We start from the raw sequence: 26,776 nt of genomic DNA, 5'->3' as shown, positions 1-26,776 counted from the left end.
GTCTGTTGGGAATGTTTGGCCAAGCCCTCTGTCAGAATGATCTTCAACTCCCACCTACGGCAGAGCTTTGACCGGATCCCGAGGGAGTCTAGAGATATTGAGTCCGAGTGGACCATGTTCTCCACCTCCATTGTTGCTGTGGCTGCTCGGAGCTGTGGCCGTAAGGTCTCCAGTGCCTGTCGAGGCGGCAATCCCCGAACTCGGTGGTGGACAACGGAAGTTAGGGATGCCGTCAAGCTGAAGATGGAGTCCTATCGGGTCTGGATGTTGTGGGGCTGTCTTGGCTGACACGCTTCTGCAACATTGCTGGCGGTTGGGGACAGTACCTCTGGACTGGCAGACTGGGGTGGTGGTCCCTCTTTTCAAGAAGGGGGACAGGAGAGTGTGTTCCAACCATAGGTGGATCACACTTCTCAGCCTCCCCGGGAAAGTCTATGCCAGGGTACTGGAGAGGAGAATTCGGCCGATAGTGGAACCTCGGATTCAGGAGGAACAGTGTGGTTTTCGTCCTGGTCGTGCAACACTGGACCAGCTCTATACCCTTTCCAGGGTGATGGAGGGTTCATGGGAGTTTGCCCAACCAGTCCACATGTGTTTTGTGGTTTTGGAGAAGGCATTCAACCGTGTCCCTCGCGACATCCTGTGGAGGGTGCTCTGGGAGTATGGGGTCGGCAGCCCCCTGCTTAGGGCTGTTTGGTCCCTGTACGGCCGGAGCAAGAGTTTGCAACACATTGCCGGCAGTAAGTCAGACCTGTTCCCGGTGCATGTTGAACTCTGGCAGGGCTGCCCTTTGTCACCAGTTCGGTTCATAATTTTTATGGATAGAATTTCTAGGCGCAGCCAAGGGCCGGAGAGTGTCCGGTTTGCGGACCATACAATTTCGTAGCTGCTTTTTGTGGATGATGTTGTCATGTTGGCCTCCTCAGACCAGGACCTTCAGCGTGCACTGGGACAGTTTGCAGCCGAGTTGGGGATGAGAATCAGCACCTCCAAGTCTGAGGCCATGGTTCTCAGTCGGAAAAGGGTGGATTGCCCACCAGTTCCTGCCTCAAGTGGATAAGTTAAGGTATCTTGGGGTATTGTGGCTGGGCACTCCCTTAGAGATAGGGTGAGAAACTCGGTCACTCGGGAGGAGCTCAGAGTAGAGCCGTTGCTCCTCCACATTGAGAGGAGCCAGCTGAGGTGGCTCGGACATTTATTTCGGATGCCTCCTGGACGCCTTCCCAGGGAGGTGTTCCAGGCACGTCGCACTGGGAGGAGGCCCAGGGGAAGACCTAGGACACACTGGAGGGACTATGTCTCCCGGCTGGCCTGGGAACGCCTCGGGGTCCCCCCGGAAGAGCTGGAAGAAGTGGCTAGGTAGAGGGAAGTCTGGGCGTCTCTGCTTAGATTGTTGCCCCCGCGACCCAGCCCCGGATAAGCGGAAGATGATGGATGGATGATGGATGGATAAAATACATTTTAATGTAATTCCTCAGGTATTTGTAATTGCATGTTAATACATTTTCTTTTTTGAATGGTGAAGGTGTGGAAGAAATTTCTACTTTTAATATAACAGGTAAGAAAAACTGAAATGTGTTTGTTCATAGACTGGGTGATGGATTGGCGTGAACTCTTGGCTTGTTAAAGCATGTTTTGTGTTTTGTGTCTCAGGTCTCTGTCTTTGGCTTGGAGACTCAGACATTCCTCTAGACTCAGACTCATCTACTGCAGAAGCCGAGTGTAAATATTTATCTGTCATTTCAGAGTCTTGAAATCCCCCTCATTTAGTCTGTGCACTCTATGAATGTTTGCCTGAGCGTTTTGAAGGTTTATTCATCACCCCCTCATCAGGGACGGCAGTAAAAATGTTTCTAAATCAAAAGCTGTTTTGATTACCGGTGAGGACTGTTGGTGTTGGTTATGATGAGAGATTCCATTAATTCCTGAAATGAGGATTTGGGCCTTTAGCTTCAGCTTCTGAGAGTCCCAACTCTAGAAATGAAGTCTGTAATAATGGACCAGAGTGAACAAATCTGTCAAATCTGTCAAACTCATTTAAGTTTATGCATTTCACATGTGTGCATTCAGCAGACCCTTGTATCCAATATGACTTACAATAAAGGAGCGTAAGCATGTGAAAAATAGTAATAATAAATTCAGTTGTTTTTATTTAAATTTGTATCACTTTTAATTAAAAAATAATTAAAATCCTGAATCCTGTGCACAAAAAAAAAAAAGAAAATAAAAAAAAATGTGGCTCTAAAATGTAATTTGTGGTGAACTTTTAATAATTTGCTTTTAAACTGAGTACGTTTCGTCATATAAATTAATTATGCATGCTTTTTGAGCATTTTTATTTTTATTTTAATTTTAACCATTAAAGCAGAGTACAGAAAAATGTTAATGGAAAAACAGAATGCTAGAGTAGAAAACAAGATAGAGTGGAGAAATGCATTGCTTTTGTTGATGGCATTGCTTTACTTCATATAGGACTGACCCGGGCATCAGCATTAAGCAGCAAGCCGTCTTTTAGGATGGCATTTGAATGCATGATCTCACATCATCTTTTCTGCATTATGAGAGAATCTATATACACTGACAGATGGAAAAGCATTGCACAATGCATTTCTCCTCATATGTTTCCTTTATAACACTGAAAAAAATTATCTTCCTCAGAATTTTTATTCCTGAATCAAGATACATTTATTTGACAAGCAATTTAACTGATGATAATGAGTCTTTTTTTTTCTGAAAAAATGTATAATGCAAGCCATTCTGCTCTCAAGTAAATGTGTTTTATGGATATTTGTACAAAAAAAAAAAAAATACAAAATAGACAATTTACTCGAAGCCTTTATGTATAATGCATTATAAGGCAGAAATATTGCATATGATGCATAATAAAGACTTGAAGTAAATTGTTATGCAAATAATTTTATGTTTTGTGCACCAAGAGTAATAAATTAGTTTTATATGACTTCAGAGCTCTTTCTATTTACAAAGCTCAAGACTGTTTGATTCCTCTACAGTGCGAGTATTGACTGAACCGGCTGAACTTCTCGGGAGGACATTATTTCGTTGAGGGGAGCGGCAGATCTTAAAACTAGGCCAGCCAACACTGAGCGTCTGACGACACGAGATGATGTTCACAACTCGCACCATCTGCGTGAGTCTGTCAAAGTGCAAGGTCAGCCAACACACAGTCTCCCAGAGCTGTAAAACTCAATTACACCCAAACACACATCATCTGACCTCAACACACCCACCGCGCTTCAAGGGATGCTTCACATGAAAATGAAGATGCAGTCACCATTCGGGCTGCAGATGTTTAGAAGGTTTCATTTGGAAATTTCATGTTTTGATATCAGGATCAGGTACTTTCGTGCAAGATTTTCAGTGCAGTATTTTACTGAATCACAAACTGTTCCAGATTATGAAACTCTAAATGGTACTACATATAAACGTGGACTTTTTTTTTTTTTTTAATGGATCAAATGGCCCCCAAACCTTTTGAACCGCACATGCTGAAGGTTTGATCCCGGTAAAACCCAAGACTGAATTGTATGATCTAATTACTTCATAATTCTTTTTGTTTTCTTTTGAACAACCCATTTTTATGATTTGATCCCATCTGAAAGCAGAAATCAGATTAAATGTCTTTAAAACATCTGGGCTGTGATCTTTTGCATGCATTAAAAACAGATCCTCAAACAAAAAAATTGGATGGTTATGTGCAATGCTGTCATTTTTGACCATTTAAAAAAAAAGCATGATCAGTATAAAATCTCCTTCCATGTTTGTTGAATGAATCAGAAATCTCAGATGTTCTGACTAAAACTGGATGATTTGAGTAAACTCTGTAAGTTTAAAGTCTGTAAGCCATGTGTCTAGTGCTGGTCAATGAGTTTCAGATGCTTTTGAGTCTTGAGCGCTTTTATCTTTTGCAGATCGTATGGTGTATGTGCACCAGCATTCTCTCATAAACCCTGTCTTAGTCTTGAGTTTAGGGTTTGGACTGGAGCTTGAGGTCAAATAAAATACACATGCATTGTATGGCACATTCTTGATATGCTATTAACCAAAACAGGAGAAAGAGTTACTTGCTAGGGATGATGTTAGGAAGTGATATTCAGGTTGCTACATTTTTAATGATTGCGGTAGTTAAAACAGCTAAACTTCAACATTTTAGCTGTAAAATGTCACATGCAGTAGCTAATATTAAGAAATATTTTGTGCTTTTACTTTTAAAAATGTTGGTAACATTAAAGTTAATGCTTACAAACTTTGAAGATTTTGAATACAGAAGTAACATTTGTAATGGTGTATTTTCATTTAGATGTGGTATTATTATTTATCAGTAAGATTAATCACTGCATAAATTAATTAATCATCTACAGCGATATCATATTATATCTATTCCATGCTATCTTGGAATAAAACCTACTACTAGCTACTAAATGAACTAGCAACTAAATTAGTTAAAAATGCCTATCCATATACAGCTATGATTCGCGAACCCTAAACTGACTCAAATGATTCGCGAACCCTCTTTGAACTCCCGAACTAAATCAAATGATTTGCGATCCCCAAACTGACTCAAATGATTCGCGAATCTGCTTTGAACTCCCGAACTTATTCAAATGATTCGTGATCCTAAACTGACTCAAATGATTCGCGAACCCATACGAACTCCCAAACTGACTCAGTTGATTCGCGAACCCTCTTTGAACTCCCGAACTGATTCAAATAATACGCGATCCCGCTCCGAACTCCCGAACTGACTCAAATGATTCGCGAACCCACTACGAACTCCCAAACTGACTCAGTTGATTCGCGAACCCTCTTTGAACTCCCGAACTGAATCAAATGATTTGCGATCCCCACACTGACTCAAATGATTCGCGAATCTGCTTTGAACTCCCGAACTAATTCAAATGATTCTGACTCAAATGATTCGCGAACCCGCTTTGAACTCCCGAACTTATTCAAATGATTCGTGATCCTAAACTGATTCAAATGATTCGCGAACCCATACGAACTCCCGAACTAATTCAAATGATTCTGACTCAAATGATTCGCGAACCCGCTTTGAACTCCCGAACTTATTCAAATGATTCGTGATCCTAAACTGATTCAAATAATTCGCGAACCCGCTTTGAACTCCTGAACTTATCAGAATCAGAAAGAGCTTTATTGCCAAGTATGCTTACGCATACAAGGAATTTGTTTTAGTGACATAAGCTTCCAGTACACAGAGACAACAACACAGAGACATAAGAAAAAAAAAAAAAGATATTTACAAATTGGCAAATAAATAAGTGTATAAACAATTGTGCTATAAATGATAATGGAGTAGGATTGAGTGAGATGCAGGAATGTTCAAGGATGGAGGGTTAACAAATAAATATAAGGACATTGCACGTTTATAAGCATAAGTAGGGAACTATGCTTATAAACGTGCGATATCCTTATATTTATTTGTAAGTATGCAATAAAGCTCTTTCTGATTCTGACTTATTCAAATGATTTGTGATCCCCAAACTGACTCAAATGATTCGCGAACCCGCTACGAACTCCCGAAATGATTCAAATGAGTCGCGATCTCGCTCCGATCTCCCGAACTGACTCAAATGAACCCGCTCCGAACTCTCGAATTGATTCACATGATTTGCGATCCCCAAACTGACTCAAATGATTCGCGAGCCCGCTTCGAACTCCCAAACTGACTCAAATGATTAGTGATTCGTGATCCCTAAACTGACTCAAATGATTCGCGATCCCGCTCCGAACTCCCAAACTGACTCAAAAAATTTATGATTCGCGATCCCCAAACTGACTCAAACGATTCGTGAACCCGCTCCGAACTACCAAACTGACTCAAATGATTCGCGATCCCGCTATGAACTCCCGAACTGATTCAAATGATCCGTGAAGGATATATATGGATTAGGCTCTATGTATTTAAGTTAAAAACATCTTAATGATGGATTTGTTTCATCTTTTGTCTTCTCCAGTTGTTAATTGATGGACTGGAGTGCTGTGGATTATTGTGATGTTTTTATCAGCTGTTTGGACTCTCATTCTGACGGCACCCATTCACTGCAGAGCATCCATTGATGAGACACTGATGCAATGCTGCATTTCTACAAACCTGATGAAGAAACAAACTCATCTACATCTCAGATGAACTGAGGGTGAACACATTTTCAGCACGTTTTCATTTTTGGGTGATCTATTCCTTTAATGGACTCTTAAATCACTGCAATTGACCTTTAAGCAATCTGTGATCTGCAGTTGTGCTTCTGTGGTTGATCTAACAGCTTGAACAGTTCACTGCTGATTATAAAAGCTGCCACTGTTGGACATATGAGCACAGCTTTATGCTCCACAGATGCAGCTGTTTTGAACTCGCTCATGAGCAGGTGTCAGGGATCTCAAGACGACTTGCAGTATGAACTTTAAATGGTCTCGTGATCCAGCAGTTTTAATTACACAAACTTGAAACTGACAGATAATATTGTTATAAGTTGATTTAGGTCTAATATAAAAAGCCAATCTTGAAATATTGTTTCATTTTTGCTAAATATGCTTCAGTGGAGGAGCAGATTTTCACTGATTAATGACTTATTTGTGTCTCTCTCTTGCAGAGCATCATGAGAGCTGGAATGAACTGTATTTTTTTTATGATGCTTTTGTTCTTTTGATCAAGTGTTCCAGTGAAGGATGACAATCATTCCAGTTAAGATCAACACAAGGGTGAGATTTTTATAATAATCTTTAAGCTTAATTCAGAGCATTTATAACTAAATGAATGACTTGCTAATTTATTTATGTAATTCAAAAAGTTAATTGATCTGTGAACACTAGGTTAAACTAGTTAACAATAATAACTAGGGTTGTTATCATTATCATTAAAAATATATATTTCAATAAATAAATAAAATATTTGAAAATGTATTATGTTTTATTTTCGTACAGTTATTTTTCCTTGAATTCAAATAATATTTAAGAAACCATCAGCGTTTTAATATCACATTAAGAATCAATAGGATCCAAGGGTCTCTTTTGAGAAAGAAAAACAACAAACAGCCTCAGTAATGATATTGATATCGTCTGCAGCTCATTAGTTTTTATTAGTTGGAGATCTCTGTGAATTTCCTCCAGTTCTTCTGAGAAGATGTTGGCCATCTGAAGGGTTAGCTCTTCTGCCAATGAGATGAGACACTGACACGTACTGCATAAATATAATTCTACATCAAACATAAAACTACTCTGCATAAACAGATACAAATGACCCTGCAGGTTATACAGGCTAAAGAATCAGTGAAATATTGTAGATTTAGGATCAGATGTGAAAGCCTGAATCTGAATGATTGCTTTCCTCTAGCAGGTCTGTATGTTTGCGTTCCTATTCATCTCAATGTTTGTTCAGGCTCCATTAGGACACGATCGGCCAGAAATGCACACATCCCATTCACTGTGAGCGTCCTGTGCTAATATAATAGGATTTTCAATATAATATTTGAACGCCATGCATTTACCATGATTTAATGTTTCTTATGCACAGTGTGAACCAACTAAATCCTGCTTGACTGCACATCCTGAAGTGGCTTATTGCTATTGTAAAACATCCCAAAACAGTAAAATAATAAAATGCAACTATTTTCATTAAATAATAATAAAAAAAAAGGTTACACTTTACAATCAGGTTTCAGCATTAACAGGAAATGAAAAACAGTTATAAAATGTTTCTAATGCTCTTTGAACGAGATGCTGCATAGCTATGATGCAATGGGAACACTTGGGTGTGCGTCAGTTGTCTGAAGCCTGTATGGAATCATGCCAATTCATTGGCTAATGGCGCGGGTGCCACCCCAGCGTTAGTACGTCACCCACTTTAATACTGGCACACACATCATCCACCCCTCAGATTTCCTGCTGAAGAAGTCCCTGCACTGATGATGCAATGGGAACGATATACCACACTCTCAAATCTAAACGCTGTCATATCTGGCCCGATGCAAAATAGACCAGGCTAGAAGAGACAAATGTCATAAAACATTGTCTAGCTATGAGGACTTCATCCAGATGCCTGTGAGCAGCGATAGATGCAACATAAACTCTCAAGCTGGTAGCAGCTGCTCCAGCCGCAAACTTCTCCTGCAGAAACTCTAACACTGAACCATCGAGCAGCTGACTGGGTCGAACACCACAACTCAAACACCTTCTCATAGAAGGAGCACTAGAATTATCCATGGTTTCTTGAACATCCACAGGAAGACCAGAGGTCACAGGGATCACCCTTGATCGGTGACACCCATAGCCTCCAAATCTCAGGCCGAGAGTGCCGATCCTGCTCTGGAGTAGAGACAGCAGGTCTTTCCTGACTGGAATCTCCCATAGGGTGTGGTTTAGAAGGAAGACTAGCTCCGAGAACCGTGTCTGGGATGGGGCTATCAACAGGAGACAGAATCCACACTACCTCACTCTGCACAAGACGGCCAGAATCAACTTGATTGACAGAAACTCCTACAGCCTCAGATCCGGGCATTGGTGAGTGAAACCATCTATCCCCCGAGGTGCTAGGTGAGATCTACCTCTGCCCTGCCACCTCCCGGTCAGTTCATCATCCAGTCTCCCAACCTGAGCTTCTGCTTTGATGGGAAGTCCACTGTGAGGTTCAGAGTCCCGGGGACGTGAACTGCTCTAAGGGAAAGAATCCTGTCCTGAGTCCAAAGAAGGAAGGGATTGTACATGCCTGTCCAGGGTGTGTGACCGTGACACACTAGCTCAGTGTTGTCTGCTCTGATGATCACATGACAACCTGTCAAAATTGGGAGGAAATGCAAAAGGGCCAGGAAGATGGATCACAGCTTTAAGTGGTTTATGCACCAAGAAAGAAGCTCTCCTGTCTAGACAACACAAGCCGGTCTGTCCTCGAAGACTGCACCCCAAACAATTAGGGAAATAACCATCGTAATTATTTGGTGACGACAAACAGTGCTCATCTTGCCCCCCTGCTGAAGAAAGATAGGGTCCAGCTATGTAAAAGGGTATGATAGCAACTGCGTGTCACTTTTGGTAGGCAGAGGGCTGGCCACAAGCTACAAACTCCTTTGAACTTCATCCTCCACAGAAACGGCCTCATGTGACGCAGCCCCAGGAGCAGCACAAGAGAAGCTGCTTGCATGAGACCCAAGAGCCTGCGACATGTGCACACAAACACGTTTTATTACCGGAAATACAAGCAAGAGCCAAACTAGCCTCATAAACAGAATTGAGCTGGACCCCCAAGAACCGGTCCACTGAGATCTATGAGCCAGAGCAGCATCAAAGGTCCTACAAAAACATTTTTTTTTATTTATTTTTTATGTAGATGACTGAAAAAAGGCAGCTTTCTTTGGAACTGGGCTTAGAGGACTGGGACTCACTTGGTTGGTCCAGACACTCAATACTAACTTTTCGGTAGCACACGCTAACACATCCACTAGTTCAGTATGAGCTGAACCTCCTGGCCGCTAATCCGGAGAGTGTCGCCTGAAGCGAGCCCAAAATTGCGAAGATATAAGCTGAGAATTGCCAAGATAAGATAAAAACACAGAATTGCGGGTAAAAAAGTTTTATTCAGTGGCAGAAATTAAAAGACCCACAGAATTCCAACATATACACTCAGAATTGCTTTTAAATTTTTATTAAAAAATGTTTAATATGTCTCAGAATTGCAAGAAAGATGTCCAAATTATCAGATAAAGTCACAGTCAGCTTTATTTTGATTATTTTTTAACTAAATGCCAGAAACAAGCATCCATATAAAATGCTGCTCATCCAATCATAACATAATTTAGATAATTATGTGACAATAAAACACTATATGACTATAAAAAGTGAATTGCTTGAATCTCAATTGCTAATTAAAGTACTTACGAAGAAAATGTCTAATGCAACTCTTCATAGAATAAGTTGCATTGCGAAGGAATTATCTGCTTGGAAAATGAATTCAAATCAAAATAATACAAAGGGCTTGTGTATTAGTTCAGTGCTGTATAGTGATTTAACACTCAGCTCTGTTGTTGTTGTGTAAAACAGCCAATAAAAGCAGCAGTCCACTGTATTTTTAACTCTGTGTTTGAATGAGTGCTGGACCAGGACCACCAAGAACCATTTACTGAAGCGCTGACTAAACAATTACAGCCCGCATTACACAAAGTTAAGTACACATCAAGCTTTTCATGCATCAGTACAGCACACACTTTAATTGTGACCTTCTATTTGAAAATTGGTGCAAATATGTGTGGTGTTTGAAACATATAGTGACAAATAGTTAATTCTTTGACATAATTATTTATAGTAAAGAATGGTCTCGTATTGCAGACGGTCATGAGTCAGACTTAAAATAGACTGGTGTAGCTGTCTTTAAAATCATGACAATGTGGCTAACTCGAATCAAGCTATTGGCTATGCATATGGATGGTTTAAATGAAAATGTTTGATTATATACATGAAAACGAAATGTGTTTCCATTTGAGTGATCACGTACAGTTGGCTTAAACTCAAATTCCTCAAAATGAACACTAAATGTCTAGCACATGTGAAATGTTTTTAATGCATTAACTAGCATTAATAAATTTGACCTTATTTCTAAAGTGCTACCTTCAAATAATTATTATATTAAAATAAATCTGATTGTGTTTGATTTTATGCAAGAAAATAAGACTTTTTTTCATTTGAGTATTGTGTTCTAATGCAATTGTCTTATAAAAAATTCAAAAATTCCTCAAAATAAAAATATTTTAGTCTGTGCAATCTGTGTCTGTGTTGTTTAACTGATGATTTTCAGTAGCAGCAGCAGTAGATGGATGTTTTTACACAAACTGAGCAGCTGAACGGAGTGTTTTCAGAGGAGGGTCGCTGATCTGAGGGGGTTTCTCTTCTTTAGCTCCTCCTTACTCAAGCTTGGGTTTCACACTCACTTTTTTCCAGCTCTACTCTGAGTTTCTGTGCAGACAGTGGAGCACCTAACGGGAGTTCATTCATCATATGTGCCTTTGAAAAAGAAACATTTTTCTCTGCTTTTATAGTCAGATTTTTATTTTTTTATTTTTTTCTTGCTGCTATTTAGTTCTGTTGCATTTATGAAAACGTGGTGATCATTTAAAGAAGAATGCTGTGAAATTCTGGTGTATTGTACGTGAAGCTGATCTAAGTGAGGACTATTATAAGGAAATGAAGGCTCATAATACAGTCATTCACAAGAACATCAAGGTGAGTTTAATTTCATTCGGTTTCATTTTCTATATTAGAATCCATGGCTCAGTGGTTTAAAGTGAAAACATAAAAACATCATAACATTAAACGTGTTATTTTCTTGGTTCTTTTGTTGTACTGCATATGCAATAAAACAATATAATCATAGTTTTAAATATGCATTTATGAATACATATTATTTATGTATGTAACATTTTTTTAACCAGTTGCAATGCTGAAAAAAATAGTAACATCTAAAGTCAAAATATAATTTAATATTGCTGAATCAACCCAAATGCATTATTTTATACTCTTTAAGGTATATATATATATAAAATGTACGCTGCTTTTGCTTGCTCTGAACTCGTTATATTTCTAAATTATGCATTTCTTCATGCATTCAGACTTCAATCATTGATTTGGAGTTTTGTCCTTTTTTATTTGACTACATGTCGGTTTATTTTCATTTCTAATGCAATTTTGAAATTAAGTTTTAAGATATTCTCAAGGAATGCAAAAGGATTTCCAATATAAAGTGTAACTGATCCTGAAGATCTTGAGTCAAACAAGATCCTGCTGAATGTGAAAAAATAAACATTATATAGTTCAATGTATCCAACAGGATTGATTCAATAGATGTTCCATATTATGATAGAAAGTGTATTTAAATATATTTGAGTGTGCTTGCATGGGTTCGATTCCCAGTAAATGCATGAAGGGATCAGTTGTAAACCTTAAATGCAATGCAAGTAACTTTGTCTAAACGCGTCTGCCAAATGCATGCATGTGAATGTTTTTGTGAACACCTGTTGGCTGTGTGTGAGGTGTAATTCTGTGTCTCAGTGCTAGAGGGACGTGCGAAGGCTTCAGAAGTGTGTGATCTCACGGGCATCATGGGCTCTTCATGCATCGGGCTGATTCTGCTGCTGCTGGTCAGTTTTCGGGTCTCTGGTGGTGTCTGTCCTCGGCAGTGTGCTTGCTCTGTTCCCGCTGAAGTGCACTGCACCTTCCGTGCGCTCGTGACCGTTCCCACAGGCATCTCCAAACAAGTCCAGCGCATCAACTTTGGGTCAGTCACTGCTGATTAACTAATGCACGGCAGAAACTGGAGGTTAATGAAAGGATCACAAATCTGAAATATTAGAGTTTGCACACCTGTGAATATTCCTTACAGTGAGTCCGTCAGTCAAGTCACATTTACTTAAATTGTGTTACATTAAATAAAATGGTTTTAGCTGGTCTCACAGCCAAAAAACCCTCTAAAACCAGCATGCTGACCAGCTATAACCAGGCTGGACAACCAGCTTAGGCTGTTTTTTCTCAGCAGGATTTGTATAGTTTGATCGTTTTTCCTGTGTTGTGTTCCTCAAACACAGATGTTACTCATATATCTTTAGTTTTATTATCTGCTGTCTCTGTGTACTAGAAGTTTCTGTCACTAAACCAAATTCCTTGTATGTGCAAACTTAGCAATAAAGCTCTTACTGACTTCTGTCTTACGCATTTAGTAGACGTTTTATTCAGAGTGACTTACAAAAGAGAGGTGAAAACAAGTGTCAAAGAGCCAACAATATTTGTAATACACAATGGTGATTTTAAATTTTTATACTTTTTACACTTCAGCATAATGTCGAAAACAGTATTGTAACGATTATTTTCCCCTCTAACAGGTTTAACGCTATAAATCACATCACTGACGTCTCCTTTGCTGGCCTTGGAAAACTAGAGCTGCTCATGATGCACGGCAACAACGTGCAGAAAATACCAGATGCTGCTTTTCAGGATCTTGTTTCTCTACAGGTAAAATCCCACGCTAGTCTTAGATCTAATTAATGAGCTCTGGCTTCAGAAAAACAGACTTGGGTAAATATAAGAAGAATGCAGCTGCGGGATACACTGATTACATTTTAAACAGACTCTGTTGGCTTGTTTGTGTCATAATGACTCACTGTGTGTCCTGCAGGTTTTTAAAATGAGTTACAACAAACTGAGAGTCATTACCGGTCACACCTTCTCTGGTTTGACGGCCCTTATTAGACTCCATCTGGACCACAACCGCATCGAGTTCATCCACCCGGATGCGTTCAGTGGGCTGACCTCACTGCGTCTGCTTCATCTCGAGGCCAACAATCTGCAAAAGCTCCATCCTGCTACTTTCAGCACATTCTCGCTGCTGCGGCGTTTCCCCGTGTCCACCCTGAAGCACCTGTACCTCTCTGAAAACCTCCTCAGCTCGCTGCCCAGAAACATGCTGGAGAACATGCCACAGCTGGAGAACCTCTTCTTATACGGAAACCCGTGGAGCTGTGACTGCAGGATGAGCTGGTTACAGGACTGGAGCGCACAGCATCCAGGTGCTTCAGAATTACCATAGAACACTACTATCCAATACTGCTCTATCAGTGTAAACTAGATCTGAATTTCCTGAAGGAAATCTCAGTGTTTGTGGAGCAGTAGTTGAATAGGGTTAAAGTTTGAGGGCAGTTCAGTTTGTGGTCTTTGGTTCTGTGCGAATAAAATGCTGCCGATCACATTTTTGATCACAATTTTAATAAAGAAGAAGATAATATCGTAAAAAGACATTTTTTTAAATGTCTTCTTGGAATCAGTTAGATCTTTTAGATATTTTCTTTTTTTTTTTAGTTTTTTTTTAAAAATACAGTAAAAACAATAATATTGTAAAATATTGTTATTGTTGTTGCATTTAAAAATTACAGTATTCTATATTATTATTTTTAATTTTACTAGACTTTTACTATATTTTTTTGTTACACAATAAATTTTATTTTGAATAAATGCTGTTCTTTTCAACTTTGAATTAAAAAAATCCTGAAAAAAGTAATACGGTTACTATAAAAATATTAAGCAGCTGTTTCAAACATTGATAATAAATCAGTATATTAAAATGATTTCTGAAGATTATGTGATGCTGAAGATACAAATTTGATTACAGAAATAAATTATATATTAAAAGAGAGACCAAATATTTTACATTTTAATAATATTTCACAATATTACTGTTTTTACTGTATTTTGATAAAACAAATGCAGCCTTTATGTGCAGAAGAGACGTATTTAAAAAAACATTACTGATCCCAAACTTTTGAATAGTAGTATATACTATAATAGGGATGTGCATCTCCATAACTGAGGCCGATGCGATACGCATCTCGATGCATAGCCAACGATACGATACATTAAAGATACATGAAGCAGCTAGCGATGCGATACGATACGATACACCTCTGTTACAATGCAGTGCGATCCGATTTCGATTCGATTCAACACGATTCGATGCAGTGATGCAATGAAACAAATCATGATATGCATTTCATTATGTTACAGATACTTTTATTTCTTTGTTTCAGACAACAAATCATAAATTAACTTAAGTGCCTTCTGATTTGTAGTGCATGACCCTTATACAAATAGGCTTTGGTAGTGCAAAAAAATATTAAATAAAACCAATTTTTTTTTCCTGTTTTGTCCCTACTTAAACTTTTAAAAGCTCAAACATTTAACAGTGAAACAATTTAAGGATGCTGCTCAGAGGTAAACTGAAGAAAAGTTCCATAACATGCTAGCAGATGAATGTGCTTTCAGCAGACAGGCTTACTCAGTGAACAGAAAACAGGTGCTATTTTGACATAACCAATAATAATATGAAGTACCAAAAAAAAAAAAATTTGTCAGTTATTTCATAACTGTATTCAAATGTAAAAAAAAAAAATAATGAAAATAAAATAAACTAGTATAGGCAGTCACAGGCTGCTGTAAACCAGACTCATCAGATTAAATTTAACTTAAATATGCTCTTTTAAGGTTTTTCTTAAGAAATATCAGTTGATCCGAGCAGAACTGTTAGGCAACTTCGATTGAAAAAAAGTTTTGATCGTTTGCTCACCCGGCGTCCCGCTAGCAGTGGCAGGTTCGGCTAAATCCGAGTGAGAGGAGGAGGCGGCCGGCGTCTCCAAACTCACACCGTGTCGGCGCTTCAGGTGTGTTGTCAGATTTGTCGTGCTGCCTGTATATTTTATAGCGGCACGACATATTTTACAAATTGCATGGGTTTTATCAAGATTTCCACACACTGGATTTGTAACTACTTGGTGGAGGATGCAACTGCTCTACCTCTGCCATGTTAATCTATGTGACTTTCTTGACACGCCCCGGTCTCTGTGGTGTTGTGAAAGGCTTACTTCATCACGCAACAGTGAAGAGAGACGTGCTTGAAAAACAGTTTAGAAGGGTGAAAACAATCTAAAAATATTATTCCTTTTCTAAATAATGAAAGTATAGTTATCTACTAATAATTATAAAGAAATAAATCTGGGTTTACCGATGCAGATATGTTAGAAACGATGCATCGCGATACAAAAGCCAATTTGAATCCGATGCACACTTTTTAAACCGATGCATCGCATCTTTAACTTTTTAAGCCGATGCACCGAGCGAATCGGGGAATCTTCCCATCCCTATACTATAAGTACGTTTACTATAGTTATGTATATATAGGATGGCCTGTGTCGTTATTTTTTTTTTCTTTAAAACTTTGAAAAGATCAAAACTAGAACTGTTTGAATATTAAGAACACTCCTGAAGTCTGGATTTGTTTCATTTCCTAGGTGTGATGAAATGCAAAAAGGACAGATCATTTTCCAGCAGTCAGCTCTGTCCACTGTGTGCATCTCCTAAACACCTTAGGGGGCAAGATATCTCAGATCTCAAAGAGTTCATCTGCTCTGGACCAGCCATCAGCTCTAAAGGAAAGAACATCTCACATGAGGACAACATGAGTGAACTTCTGCCCATCGTCAGAATCAGACCACCTTTTGGAAACCTCTCCCTCGGTTTATCTGATGAGCATGGGACTAAAGTGGACTTGATCTGTCAAATACTTGAACCAAGGGATTCTACTCAAATCAGTTGGAATTATACAAAATCTCTGGAGATCGCTGCTAATGTGACATTACTCTTTGACCTGGAATGTCCTGTGGACAGAGACGACTATGAAAGCTTGTGGAGGCTTCTTGCGTACTACAGTGAAGTGCCTGTGCATCTGCGAAGGGAAATCATGCTAAGCAAAGAGCCGGAGCTGAGCTACAGATACAGACAGGACATTGAAAAAGATGCTTACTTTTATACTGGTGTCCGAGCCAGTGTTTTAGCCCATCCATCATGGCTCATGCAGTCGTTAATGAACATCAAGTTAAACAGGCCGTATTCCTCCTCTAAGAGTGTGAGACTCGTTCTTAACACTCATTTGACTGCCACCACAGACAAGGAGCCCGTTAGATCTTGGGTCATGATTGAGCATGACAATAAAACCCAGACAAGCTTCAGTTCTGTTGTAGGCGATACGGTTGAAATGGACTGCCGTGTGCAAAGCTCAGAAAAAGCAGCCATTCGTTGGATGATGCCTGATGGGTCGCAGATTAAAGCTGCATTTAGCTCTACCGACAAAAGACTGACAGTTTCTAGCAACGGCAAACTTCACATGAAATCTGTTGAGCACAGAGACGCTGGAGTTTATTATTGCGTTGCTGAGGTTGCAGGAGATATCGATGTTCTGCCTTTCCGTTTATCCGTTATAGAGTCCTCAACCCCGCTTCCAGGTGAAGAAGTTGGAATTGCTTTAACAAAGTTTGTAGGTGAGTCTGCATCTTTGCCTTGTCTTACTACAGCGACTCCAGATGCTGTGGTGACCTGGATACTTCCAGATGGCAGTGTACTGAATGCCAAAGCCAATACATCCGGGGCTTTAGTCTTTTACAATTCGACTTTGTTCATTCCTTATAGTCAGCTTAACAATAATGGATATCACAAATGTGTCGCCATGAACCAGCATGGTGTGGATGTACTGGCTACTAAATTAACTGTTATGAGGCGGAAAGGAATCCAGCCTCTCCGACAGTATCCCATTAGACCGCAGTCTGCCATGGGAGTGTCCACTAAGGTAAAAGCCTTTTTGGAGGATGCGGATGAAGCTTCTGGAGATGAAACTCATGAAAGAAAAGTACCACACAGAAGCTTTATTAATCGAAGGAGGGATCCAAATGCAAGAATGCAAGGACGTTCTTTTGGCAACATCCGCCATAGGCGACCCTTTAGAAAGAGCATGCATGTACAATCAAACAGATCTGGCTTAACAAACCAAAGAACTGTTAATACAAGGAACAAAATAGACCCTCAGAAATGGGCTGTTCTTTTGGCCAAAATCCGTGAGAAAACCTCTCCAAAGAACTCATCAGTTAACATTGTCCAGCATGGCACAACAGAGAAAAGTATACAGATGATGAATGTAGATCATCCAGGTTCAATTGACAACACTGAGAGCTCCTCTGGTGACTCTGATCCACAGGAAGAATCAAACACTTTCAGTACTCCACACCAAACAGATGTTTACCACACGCGTGCAATTACACCTCATATTGAGGGGCAAAATAACAACATAAATCTAATGGCTCCTCCAGAATTACAAACTAGCTCAAAAGAGGTGCCTTACATCTCAAATCCCACATCTGGACCCTATTATGTTATGAAAGAGGTGAATGTTACAGAAAGAGGGCATGTGAGCACCATAAGTGCTGAAAATAACCAAGTATATTCCCAGTCTGTCATCAAACCGGAGTCTGAGAAAGAAAATGAGCTTAATTTCTCCGGAAGGACTGGCGTCCAGTGGCAGATTGGTGGTTTTGGTTCTGGACTTCATGACAGCTCTTCGTTTGCAACAACATCAACTGAAAGCATTAGACAGCATGCTCCAACAAGTTCAGCACAATCCAGAGCAAAAGATCACTGGAGCTACAGGCGAAGATTTGAAAGTAGACGACGGAAAAAATTAAGACGGCCATTCTCAAAACTCCCTACCAGAAGACCATGGTCAGCATCTACAGTTGTAGGTGTTCATGGTCAAACTGTAACTTTGAAAGCTGATCCTACAATCCCAGCTGAAGATGCAAAGGTCGATCCAACTACTGCTCATGTTTACTCCAGAACCACATCTAGAGGCAGTTTGATCCATTTAACTTCTACAACCAATGCTCTCATTTATTCCTCAAATCCAGCTGAAAGCATTTCAGTCCAGTCAACTCTCCCAGAAACTGTTCCCATCTACTCCACAACCTTAGCTGGAAGCACATTGGAATATCCAACTACTACTCCCATTTATCCTTCTGTGCCGAGGGAATTACCAAATGCCGTCAATGAGGAAGATACCATCTCCCACCCTGATGGTTCAGAAATCCCCAAAGTGAAGGCAAACAATTTCCTCCAAGTTCAAGAGATGACAAACTCTAGAAGCACCTCCACCTCTCACCCCACAAGCACCACATCAGAGCCTGAATATGAAGATGTCCCTTATTTTGAGCAGGAAGAGGACGGCGGCATTGCATCTGCAGAGGAGATTGATGAGTACTTGGTTCCCACAAGTGTAGATCCAACATCTCGACCTGGCATTGAAACAGTCCCACTGATAACTGCTCGGCAGGAGTTCACAGGCACGCTTTCGACAGTGTTACCAAAGGCCAACAAAGAGATTCATCCAACAGAGATCAGCTTTACTTTGGACACAGAATCTGTAGTCACCTCCATGCCACAACTCCAATACTACCCACGTTCACAACCAAATGAAAGCTTTAAAAAAGAAGAAGAATCCATTCACAACCAATTATCTTTTCCCTCAATGCCAGAGACTCTTACAGAATCCTTAATAACTGTAGGGACACAAACCAAGTCTTCACCCACAATTTCACCACCTCAAAGCAATGAGATTTACTTCCTACAACCAAGCTCTGTTTCTAAGCAAGACCGAAGGGAAAGGATAATCCAGGGACATGATGGACCTTTGACTGTTCCTTCAAAATCACTGAATACTTTACCTACAATTACATTTCCAGTAACTACAGCCATTCCCATTACGAGCCAAATCATTGGAACAACAGCACCCTCTACTACACTGTCGACAGCTGCTACTACTTCAACTACATCTGCTCTAAATTTAACACCCAATTTACCCTTACCAGACAATAGAATCCCATTTTACCCAAGGAATCCTGGAACAAACTACATTGATTCCAGGCACAGGGGAAGCTTTCCCAGCATTAACCACAGGTATCCGCACTATCACAGTAAAAAGCACTCTGTGAACATTAGACCTAATATTATGACAAGCCCTTACATCACCACTTCAGCTGTGGAATTAAATCTCAACAACGTCAGATCAACTACATCACCAACGATTTTGACTGCTCAATCTGCAACCTCGAGTCGCATAACTGTGTCAAGCACCACGAAGCCAAACAACCAAATTCAGATCAATGAACCAATCAACAGACAACCGAGCGCAGTTCAGCTTTCTCAAGGACCACAAACTCTTCCTGCGCCACAAATGAGACCCAGGATCACTGCTACCAAACTCCTCACAGTCACTGTGAATGCTGGTACAGATGTGCAGTTACCATGTGATTCTGTGGGGGAGCCGAAACCCCTTCTGACCTGGACCAAAGTCTCCACAGGTAACTCATATATGACATGACAAGAATTTACAGTTACAGAATATTCAGGAATTGGAATATAATTTCAATAAATAAACCAAATGTGATCTTGATATATTTCCCCCCATTTTTAATCATTCATATATTTTAATATATATATATATAAAGTGAAGTGAATATATATTGAAGTGACGTGTGGTCAAGTATGGTGACCCATACTCAGAATTTGTGCTCTGCATTTAACCCATCCAAATGCACACACACAGAGAAGTGAACACACAGACAGAGCGTTGGGTAGCCATATTGCTGCAGGACCGGGTGGGGGGCAGTTGGGGTTTGGTGCCTTGCTCAAGGATCTCACCTCAGTTGTGGTATTGAAGGTGGGAGAGAGAGCGCTGTACATTCACTCCCCCCACCTACAATTCCTGCTGGACCTGAGACTTGAACCCACAACCTCTCTAACCATTAGGTCATGAGTGCCCCAATTATTATGTTGTTTTATAGTAAATATATATTTTTACAGAGACTATCCAGAGATTATGTAAAAATATTTTATTGTTTTTGTACAATTTAGTGCATGACAATTTACTTTTTTGTTTCTACTGTATTTTGACTGTTAAAGATTGCTTTGCTTTTATATAACAAAAACTGCCCAATTTTTTAGAAGAGGTGCACGGATTATTAGGTACAGAGATAATAGCACAACTATTATATTAAAAAAATTGGAATGGATATTACAAAACAATATGCAAAATGTAAATTAACAATGTCCTTAAACACTATTAACTGCAAAAGAAACATATTTGTCACTTCAATTGTCCACATAGTCTTATTTTCTTTCTACCACAGCCATCAATCTTCTATTCACAGAATCAGTCAAACTCTAAACCTGAAGAGGGTCAGTAGACCTTAGTGCTGAGATAACATGACTGAGATACCATTTGTATACCCTGTTCTACTCTAAGAGGCCCCACAAACTCATTGTTGATCATCCCTGCACATATCATAATTCCCCACCAGCTTGCTGCCTTGGAAATCAGGTCATAGCTTTCTGTCCATGAACTATCCAGCCTTGAGCCCAACTATCAGGACCATCTAAAGTCACCCTCATCTCATCTGTCCAATACTTTGGCAAAATACATCACCATTTACCTATTTGCCCATTCGAGACACTTTTCTTTATGCTCCTTTCTCAGAGGAGGCCGGGTTTGTGCCTTTTTCACCTCAGAAACTTGATGAAGCAACACTAAATCTAATACTCTGACGTATATTTGGCAAGCCACAGCTTGTGAATATATCTGAACTGGTTTGTAGAGGGTTTTTCGTTACCTCTCTATTCCTCGTATATCCCTCTGATTCAGCTTTTCTTTTTTTTCTGTCCTTTCTCCTCTTCCACCCTTCTTGAGAATTGTTTAGAGAACGCCTCACGGCTCTCCAGTTTCTCTTCAAAGTTTGGTAAATTCTCTTGTTTTATCCCTCAGCTAGCATTTTTACTATTTCATTCTATTCATCGGGTATTAAGTCTTTTTTCTGCCCCATCACAGTACCCACTCTAAAAGTAGCTAATAATTATGCACAGTAAATATAAGCAACAATTCTATTAGAACTCCCTCTACACTGAATGTGTTCACAGCCAAACTCAAAACCCATTTTTTCTCTAGCTTTTAGCTGTAGGTAATTGTGCGGTGTTATCCTTGTTCTTTGCTGTAATTAATGTTGTTTTGAGTGTTAATGTTGTTGATATTTGATTGATTGTACAGCACCTTGGTATATATATATATATATATATATATATATATATATATATATATATATATATATATATATATATATATATATATTTGCATAAATCTATTTTTTATACGTTTCTTGTTTTCAATCTCTTGAATAATAATTTTCTCTTTGTATATACATCTGATTCACTACAATACACCAATATGCTTTTCACTGGCTTAAATTAATCAATCTCTTTCCCTATTCTTTATTTTCCATAGGAGCCGTCATGTCAGCGAATACCAGAGTGCAGCGGTTTGAGGTCCAGTCCAATGGCACGTTTGTCATCCACAACATCCAGCCTCAGGACCGTGGGCAGTATCTGTGCAGTGCTCGCAATCCACACGGCATCGATAAGATGATGGTGACCCTTGTGGTTTTGGCCCACGCCCCCAAGATGATGCTTTCACGTCATGAAGATATGACGGTGTATCTCGGAAACAGTGCACTCTTGGAATGCCAAGCACAAGGCCTCCCCATACCAAACATCAGCTGGGTGCTTCCAGATCGATCTGTGGTGCGAGCAATTAGTAACAGCCAACAGAAGATTGTGCTCTTCACCAATGGAACGCTTCAAGTCAAAAACACCAATTACCTGGACAAAGGCATCTACAAATGCATAGCGAGCAATGCCGCTGGAGCTGACATGCTTTCCGTGAGGCTACAAATTGCAGCTTTGCCTCCCACCATCCAAGAGCCGGTCTGGGAGAACCACACCATCTATGATGGCCAATCAGCATTCATGCACTGTACAGCTAAAGGTGCTCCAGGTCCGACCATCCGCTGGGTCACGTTCACCGGCGCGCAGCTTCGCCCCTCACAGTTCGTCAATGGCAATTTGTTTGTTCTCCCCAACGGGACACTGTTTATTCGTAACCCTACAGACAAGCATTCTGGGAATTATGAATGTGTGGCTGTGAATTCGGTGGGAGTTGCTAAAAGGACTGTGAATCTGCAAGTGAAAACACACTCTACTACTGCCAGAATCATGTCCACTTCCGCACACAGTACTGATGTCGGCTACGGAGGTCAGTTGAGTCTCAACTGTTCGGCCACCGGAAGCCCCAGTCCCAGGATCATCTGGAGGACGCCGTCTAAAAAACTGGTTGATGCATATTACAGGTAATGGTTAATTGAAGGAAACAAGTTTTTGTTGATTGGCATGTCAGCAATGCCTATTGAGTGTTTAGAAACTTGGATATAAATCCACCTTTGAGTGCAGATTGTGCTGTGAATCTGTCACAATCTAATGTAGAGTTTGATGAAAACCGAATGATTAAAAATGAGGGAAAAACAGCACACTTATGAATTTTACTGTCTATGGGCTCCTAAACTTATCTCCATATACACTATAGCATGATTAACCAAATAGCAAAACAAAATGAAGCGTAATTAATTACAGAGGGCAGGCAAATCAGAATAAAATAAATGGATACGTTGGGAAGACAAAAACATTAATCAAATGCAAGACCTGAAAAATAGTTCTGAATCAAAAAAATTTTTTGCATCATAAGAAATATTTGATTGTAGAAAACATTGACAAGAGGGGTTTGTATGATCTGCTTTGGTTTACAATTTTTGGGAAACATTTTTGCATGCTACGCTTAGAGAAAACGTCATATGGTGCTACTAAAATATAAATTAATTGATATATGTGCAACCTTAGAGATGTACAGATGTAATGTCATGTAATTAATCATTTTTGTTTCATTTCACTGGAAACTATATATTGGAAAAAAAAAATGTTTAGAGTTCTTAGTCATCTATCATGATATGAACCAGAGCTTGTTGTCTGAAAACACAAGTTAATGCAAATTTAGTTTTATAATTTGTAAGAAAGAATGTATTTTTACCCTTTCCCCACTAGACATTTTAAGAAAAAGTTGTCAGCCATGGTCAGCATTTTTGATCATTTTCAAAATTTCCTGGCTCCCAGAGTATTGTAGTATGAATACCTGAACATGCAATATGTCAATCAAAACAACAGAGTCTCTGCTTTAAAAAAAGAAAAATCTAGCTTCATGCATTGAACTTTTAATCACTTTTGGTCAAATAGCTGAGAGATTCCAACTCCCATTCCAACTTTAAGTATGGTTTTTGCCATGACAATAGAAAAAAATATGAAAAATTGAAATGATTTCAGAATAATTAATTTGTGCTTTTTTGTTTTTTGCTGCTTTTACCATTGGAATTATTCTTTTTATTTGTTTCTCTATTGTACATTGATCTCAAAAGATCAATGAGATTTTGATTCCTCACTAGCGCTGCAACAAACAATTATTTTAATAATCTGACGATTATTAAAACGATTATTTCACTGATTATTCAGTAGACTTTATTCATGCAATTATGCAATTTGTTAAAATTAGATGCTTTATTTTTGGATAAACTATTTTATTCACACAACATTTCTCTTAAAATATGTTATAGGGTTATGATAATCAAAACACTCCTGAGCTAGATAAAGCTTTGTTTCTTGCAAACCAAACTATAACTGGTTTGGTAAAAAAAAAAAAAAAAAAAAATTACCATTAGCTAGCTCCACACTAGAAAGCTGCTTTATAAAAGAAAACCAAGTTTTAGTTTTAGCTGAAATCAACACTGAGTCTGTAAAGCTGATTGATTTAAGGCTATCCATTGCATAAAAGCAGGTTTGGGAACCACTGTCTTGTACAGTCTTGCTCTATAGCATCACACTGGTCAAAGAGTGTTATTGCAGGCTCTTACATAAGGTCATATGAGATCAAATGAATACTCAACAACAAAAATAGTTGTCGACATTTTTTTTTTTATTCTCAATGATGTTGACTAATTGTTTCAGCCCTACTGCTCACATGAGTCCTTAAATAAATTGTGCATTTACTATTATCACTGTTATAAGGATGTAACCTCCCTCTCTTTATTGCTCTTTTCAGCTTTGATCGCAGAATGAAAGTGTTCAGCAATGGCACACTCACCATCACGTCAGTGAACGAAAAGGATGAGGGTGACTATCTCTGTGTGGCCAGAAACAAAATGGGTGATGACTACGTTCTCCTTAAAGTCAACGTGATGATGAAAGCGGCTAAAATCGACCAGAGGTCACTGAGCGATCACAAGGTGTCATACGGAGGAGAGCTGAAAGTGGACTGCATCGCTTCAGGTCTTCCCAACCCAGAAATCACGTGGAGTCTTCCGGATGGTACCATGGTAAACGGCATCCCACAATCTGACCACAACTGGGTCCGCACCAAGAGATATGTGATGTTTGACAATGGTACACTGTATTTAAATGAAGTCAGAATGAAGGAGGAAGGTGACTACACATGCTACGCCGAGAATTCGATTGGGAAAGATGAAATGAAGGTTCATATCAAGGTGGTGGTGGATGCACCGATCATCCGAAACAATGTTTACAGTGTCGTTAAAGTTCCTTTTGGGGAAACGGTAGTCCTCAATTGCAGTGCCAAAGGAGAACCAACTCCTACCATCACATGGACGTCTCCTGCTCATCGCACCATAGTACCATTATCCAACAAGTACCAGATCGCCAATGATGGCACTTTGCACATTCAAAAAATCCAGAGGTTTGATTCTGGAAATTATACTTGCTCAGCTAGGAACGTTGCGGGAATTGACAAGAAAGTTATCTACGTAGAAGCCCTTGTGTCAATGCCAGTCATCAGTGGATTAGAGAATCAAGGGGTAATCCGTAAAACTGTCGTAAAGGATCAGCGTGTGCTTTTAGACTGCAATGCAAATGGAAACCCGGTTCCAAGGATCATGTGGGTGTTTCCCAACAACATTGTGCTTCCTGCGCCATACTACGGCTCAAGGATTACTGTCCATCGCAATGGCACACTGGACATTCACGCAGTGCGGATAAGCGATTCGGTCACACTTCTTTGCATTGCACGCAATGAAGGAGGAGAAGCCAAACTCCAGGTTCAACTTGAGGTGACCGAAGGTGTTGAAAAGCCACGGTTGAGAAGTTCTCCTACCGAGTCCATCCAACTCACCAATGGGATATTAAGTCTAAACTGTTCCATAGAAGGAAAACCAATGCCAGAGATCACTTGGATTCTCCCCAATGGCACGTCTCTGCTTAGGGGAACCAGTATTTTCCGTTTCCATCATCGACTCGATGGGACTTTGGTCATTAAAGACCCATCGATCTTAGAGGTTGGACTGTATCGCTGCATTGGACGCAACAGCGCCGGATACGTTGAGCGTACCGTGACCTTGGAGTCCAACAGAAAACCAGAAATCACCAACAAGTACAGCTCACTCGTCAGCATAATAAATGGCGAGAATCTGCAACTCAATTGTTTGTCCGGTGGTCACCCGCTGCCCAAACTTACATGGACTCTACCAAACGGAGTCGTCTTAACTCGGCCGCAAACAACCGGACGATATTCGGTCCTAAACAATGGCACTCTTACTGTCCAGAGGACATCTGTGTATGATAGAGGGATGTACCTCTGCCAAACCACTAATGAACATGGATCATCCAGCCTTTCGGTTTCGGTGATAGTAATTGCGTATCCGCCGCGTATAACCAAAGGACCCTCGCCAGTGACTTACGCTAGTCCAGGTGTGGCCGTTCAGTTAAACTGCATTCCTCTTGCTACACCTAAAGCCGAGGTGGTTTGGGAAATGCCTGATGGTCTTCAGCTGAAGGTCGGCGTCCAGCCTCGTCTTTATGGAAACAAGTATCTCCATCCTCAAGGTCCACTGGTCATTCAGAACCCTTCCAGCAGAGACAATGGCATCTATAAGTGCACCGCCAAAAATGTGGTTGGTAGCGACAGCAGATCAACTTACGTGTATGTGTTTTGATGCAAACTCACTTTAGAGACAAGCCCGAGGAACTGCGTTAGACTGTACATACAATATGAACACTTTCTACTGACTCTTGTAAATATGAAAGCGTGATATTTTAATCCACTTCAAATGAAGCGACTCTATTGACTCGTTAACGGATATCCATTAACACTCTTGGGAAGTGAACTGATAACAAGGTCCACATGGAAATTGCACCAATAAAACCATCTGCAAAATTCACTATACGCTACACTTGCTTGTTTGTTTAATATTTTGGCTATTTTGATTTTAAGTCGTCGAGAAACATCATCTCCACATAACACATTTTACCATGATAAAATTATATGGGGATGATTTATAATAAGGTTGTGTTTACTAACTACATTAGTGAGCATCAGCTAAGATTAATATATAATTTAGAATTGTTGGTAACAATTTACAATAAGGTGTCATTTGTTAACATTAATGTGTTAATTAAA

At 39.7% G+C, this 26,776-nt stretch overlaps 1 protein-coding gene across 1 annotated transcript; it reads left to right on the top strand.

Moving 5' to 3' along the window:
* The first annotated feature begins 12,075 nt into the window (after positions 1 to 12,075).
* LOC128020227 (matrix-remodeling-associated protein 5-like) lies at positions 12,076 to 26,537 on the top strand. Its single transcript, XM_052607004.1, has 6 exons — positions 12,076 to 12,295; positions 12,897 to 13,026; positions 13,190 to 13,580; positions 15,852 to 19,742; positions 21,716 to 22,616; positions 24,410 to 26,537. Exons 1-6 carry the CDS (start codon positions 12,120 to 12,122, stop codon positions 26,310 to 26,312), a joined length of 7,392 nt encoding a protein of 2,463 aa, XP_052462964.1. The 5' UTR covers positions 12,076 to 12,119; the 3' UTR covers positions 26,313 to 26,537.
* Positions 26,538 to 26,776: the final 239 nt, after the last annotated feature.

Source organism: Carassius gibelio, chromosome A9, assembly GCF_023724105.1.
Source record: "Carassius gibelio isolate Cgi1373 ecotype wild population from Czech Republic chromosome A9, carGib1.2-hapl.c, whole genome shotgun sequence".
Lineage (NCBI taxonomy): Eukaryota > Metazoa > Chordata > Actinopteri > Cypriniformes > Cyprinidae > Carassius > Carassius gibelio.
This window is presented reverse-complemented; position numbering and strand designations above follow the sequence as displayed.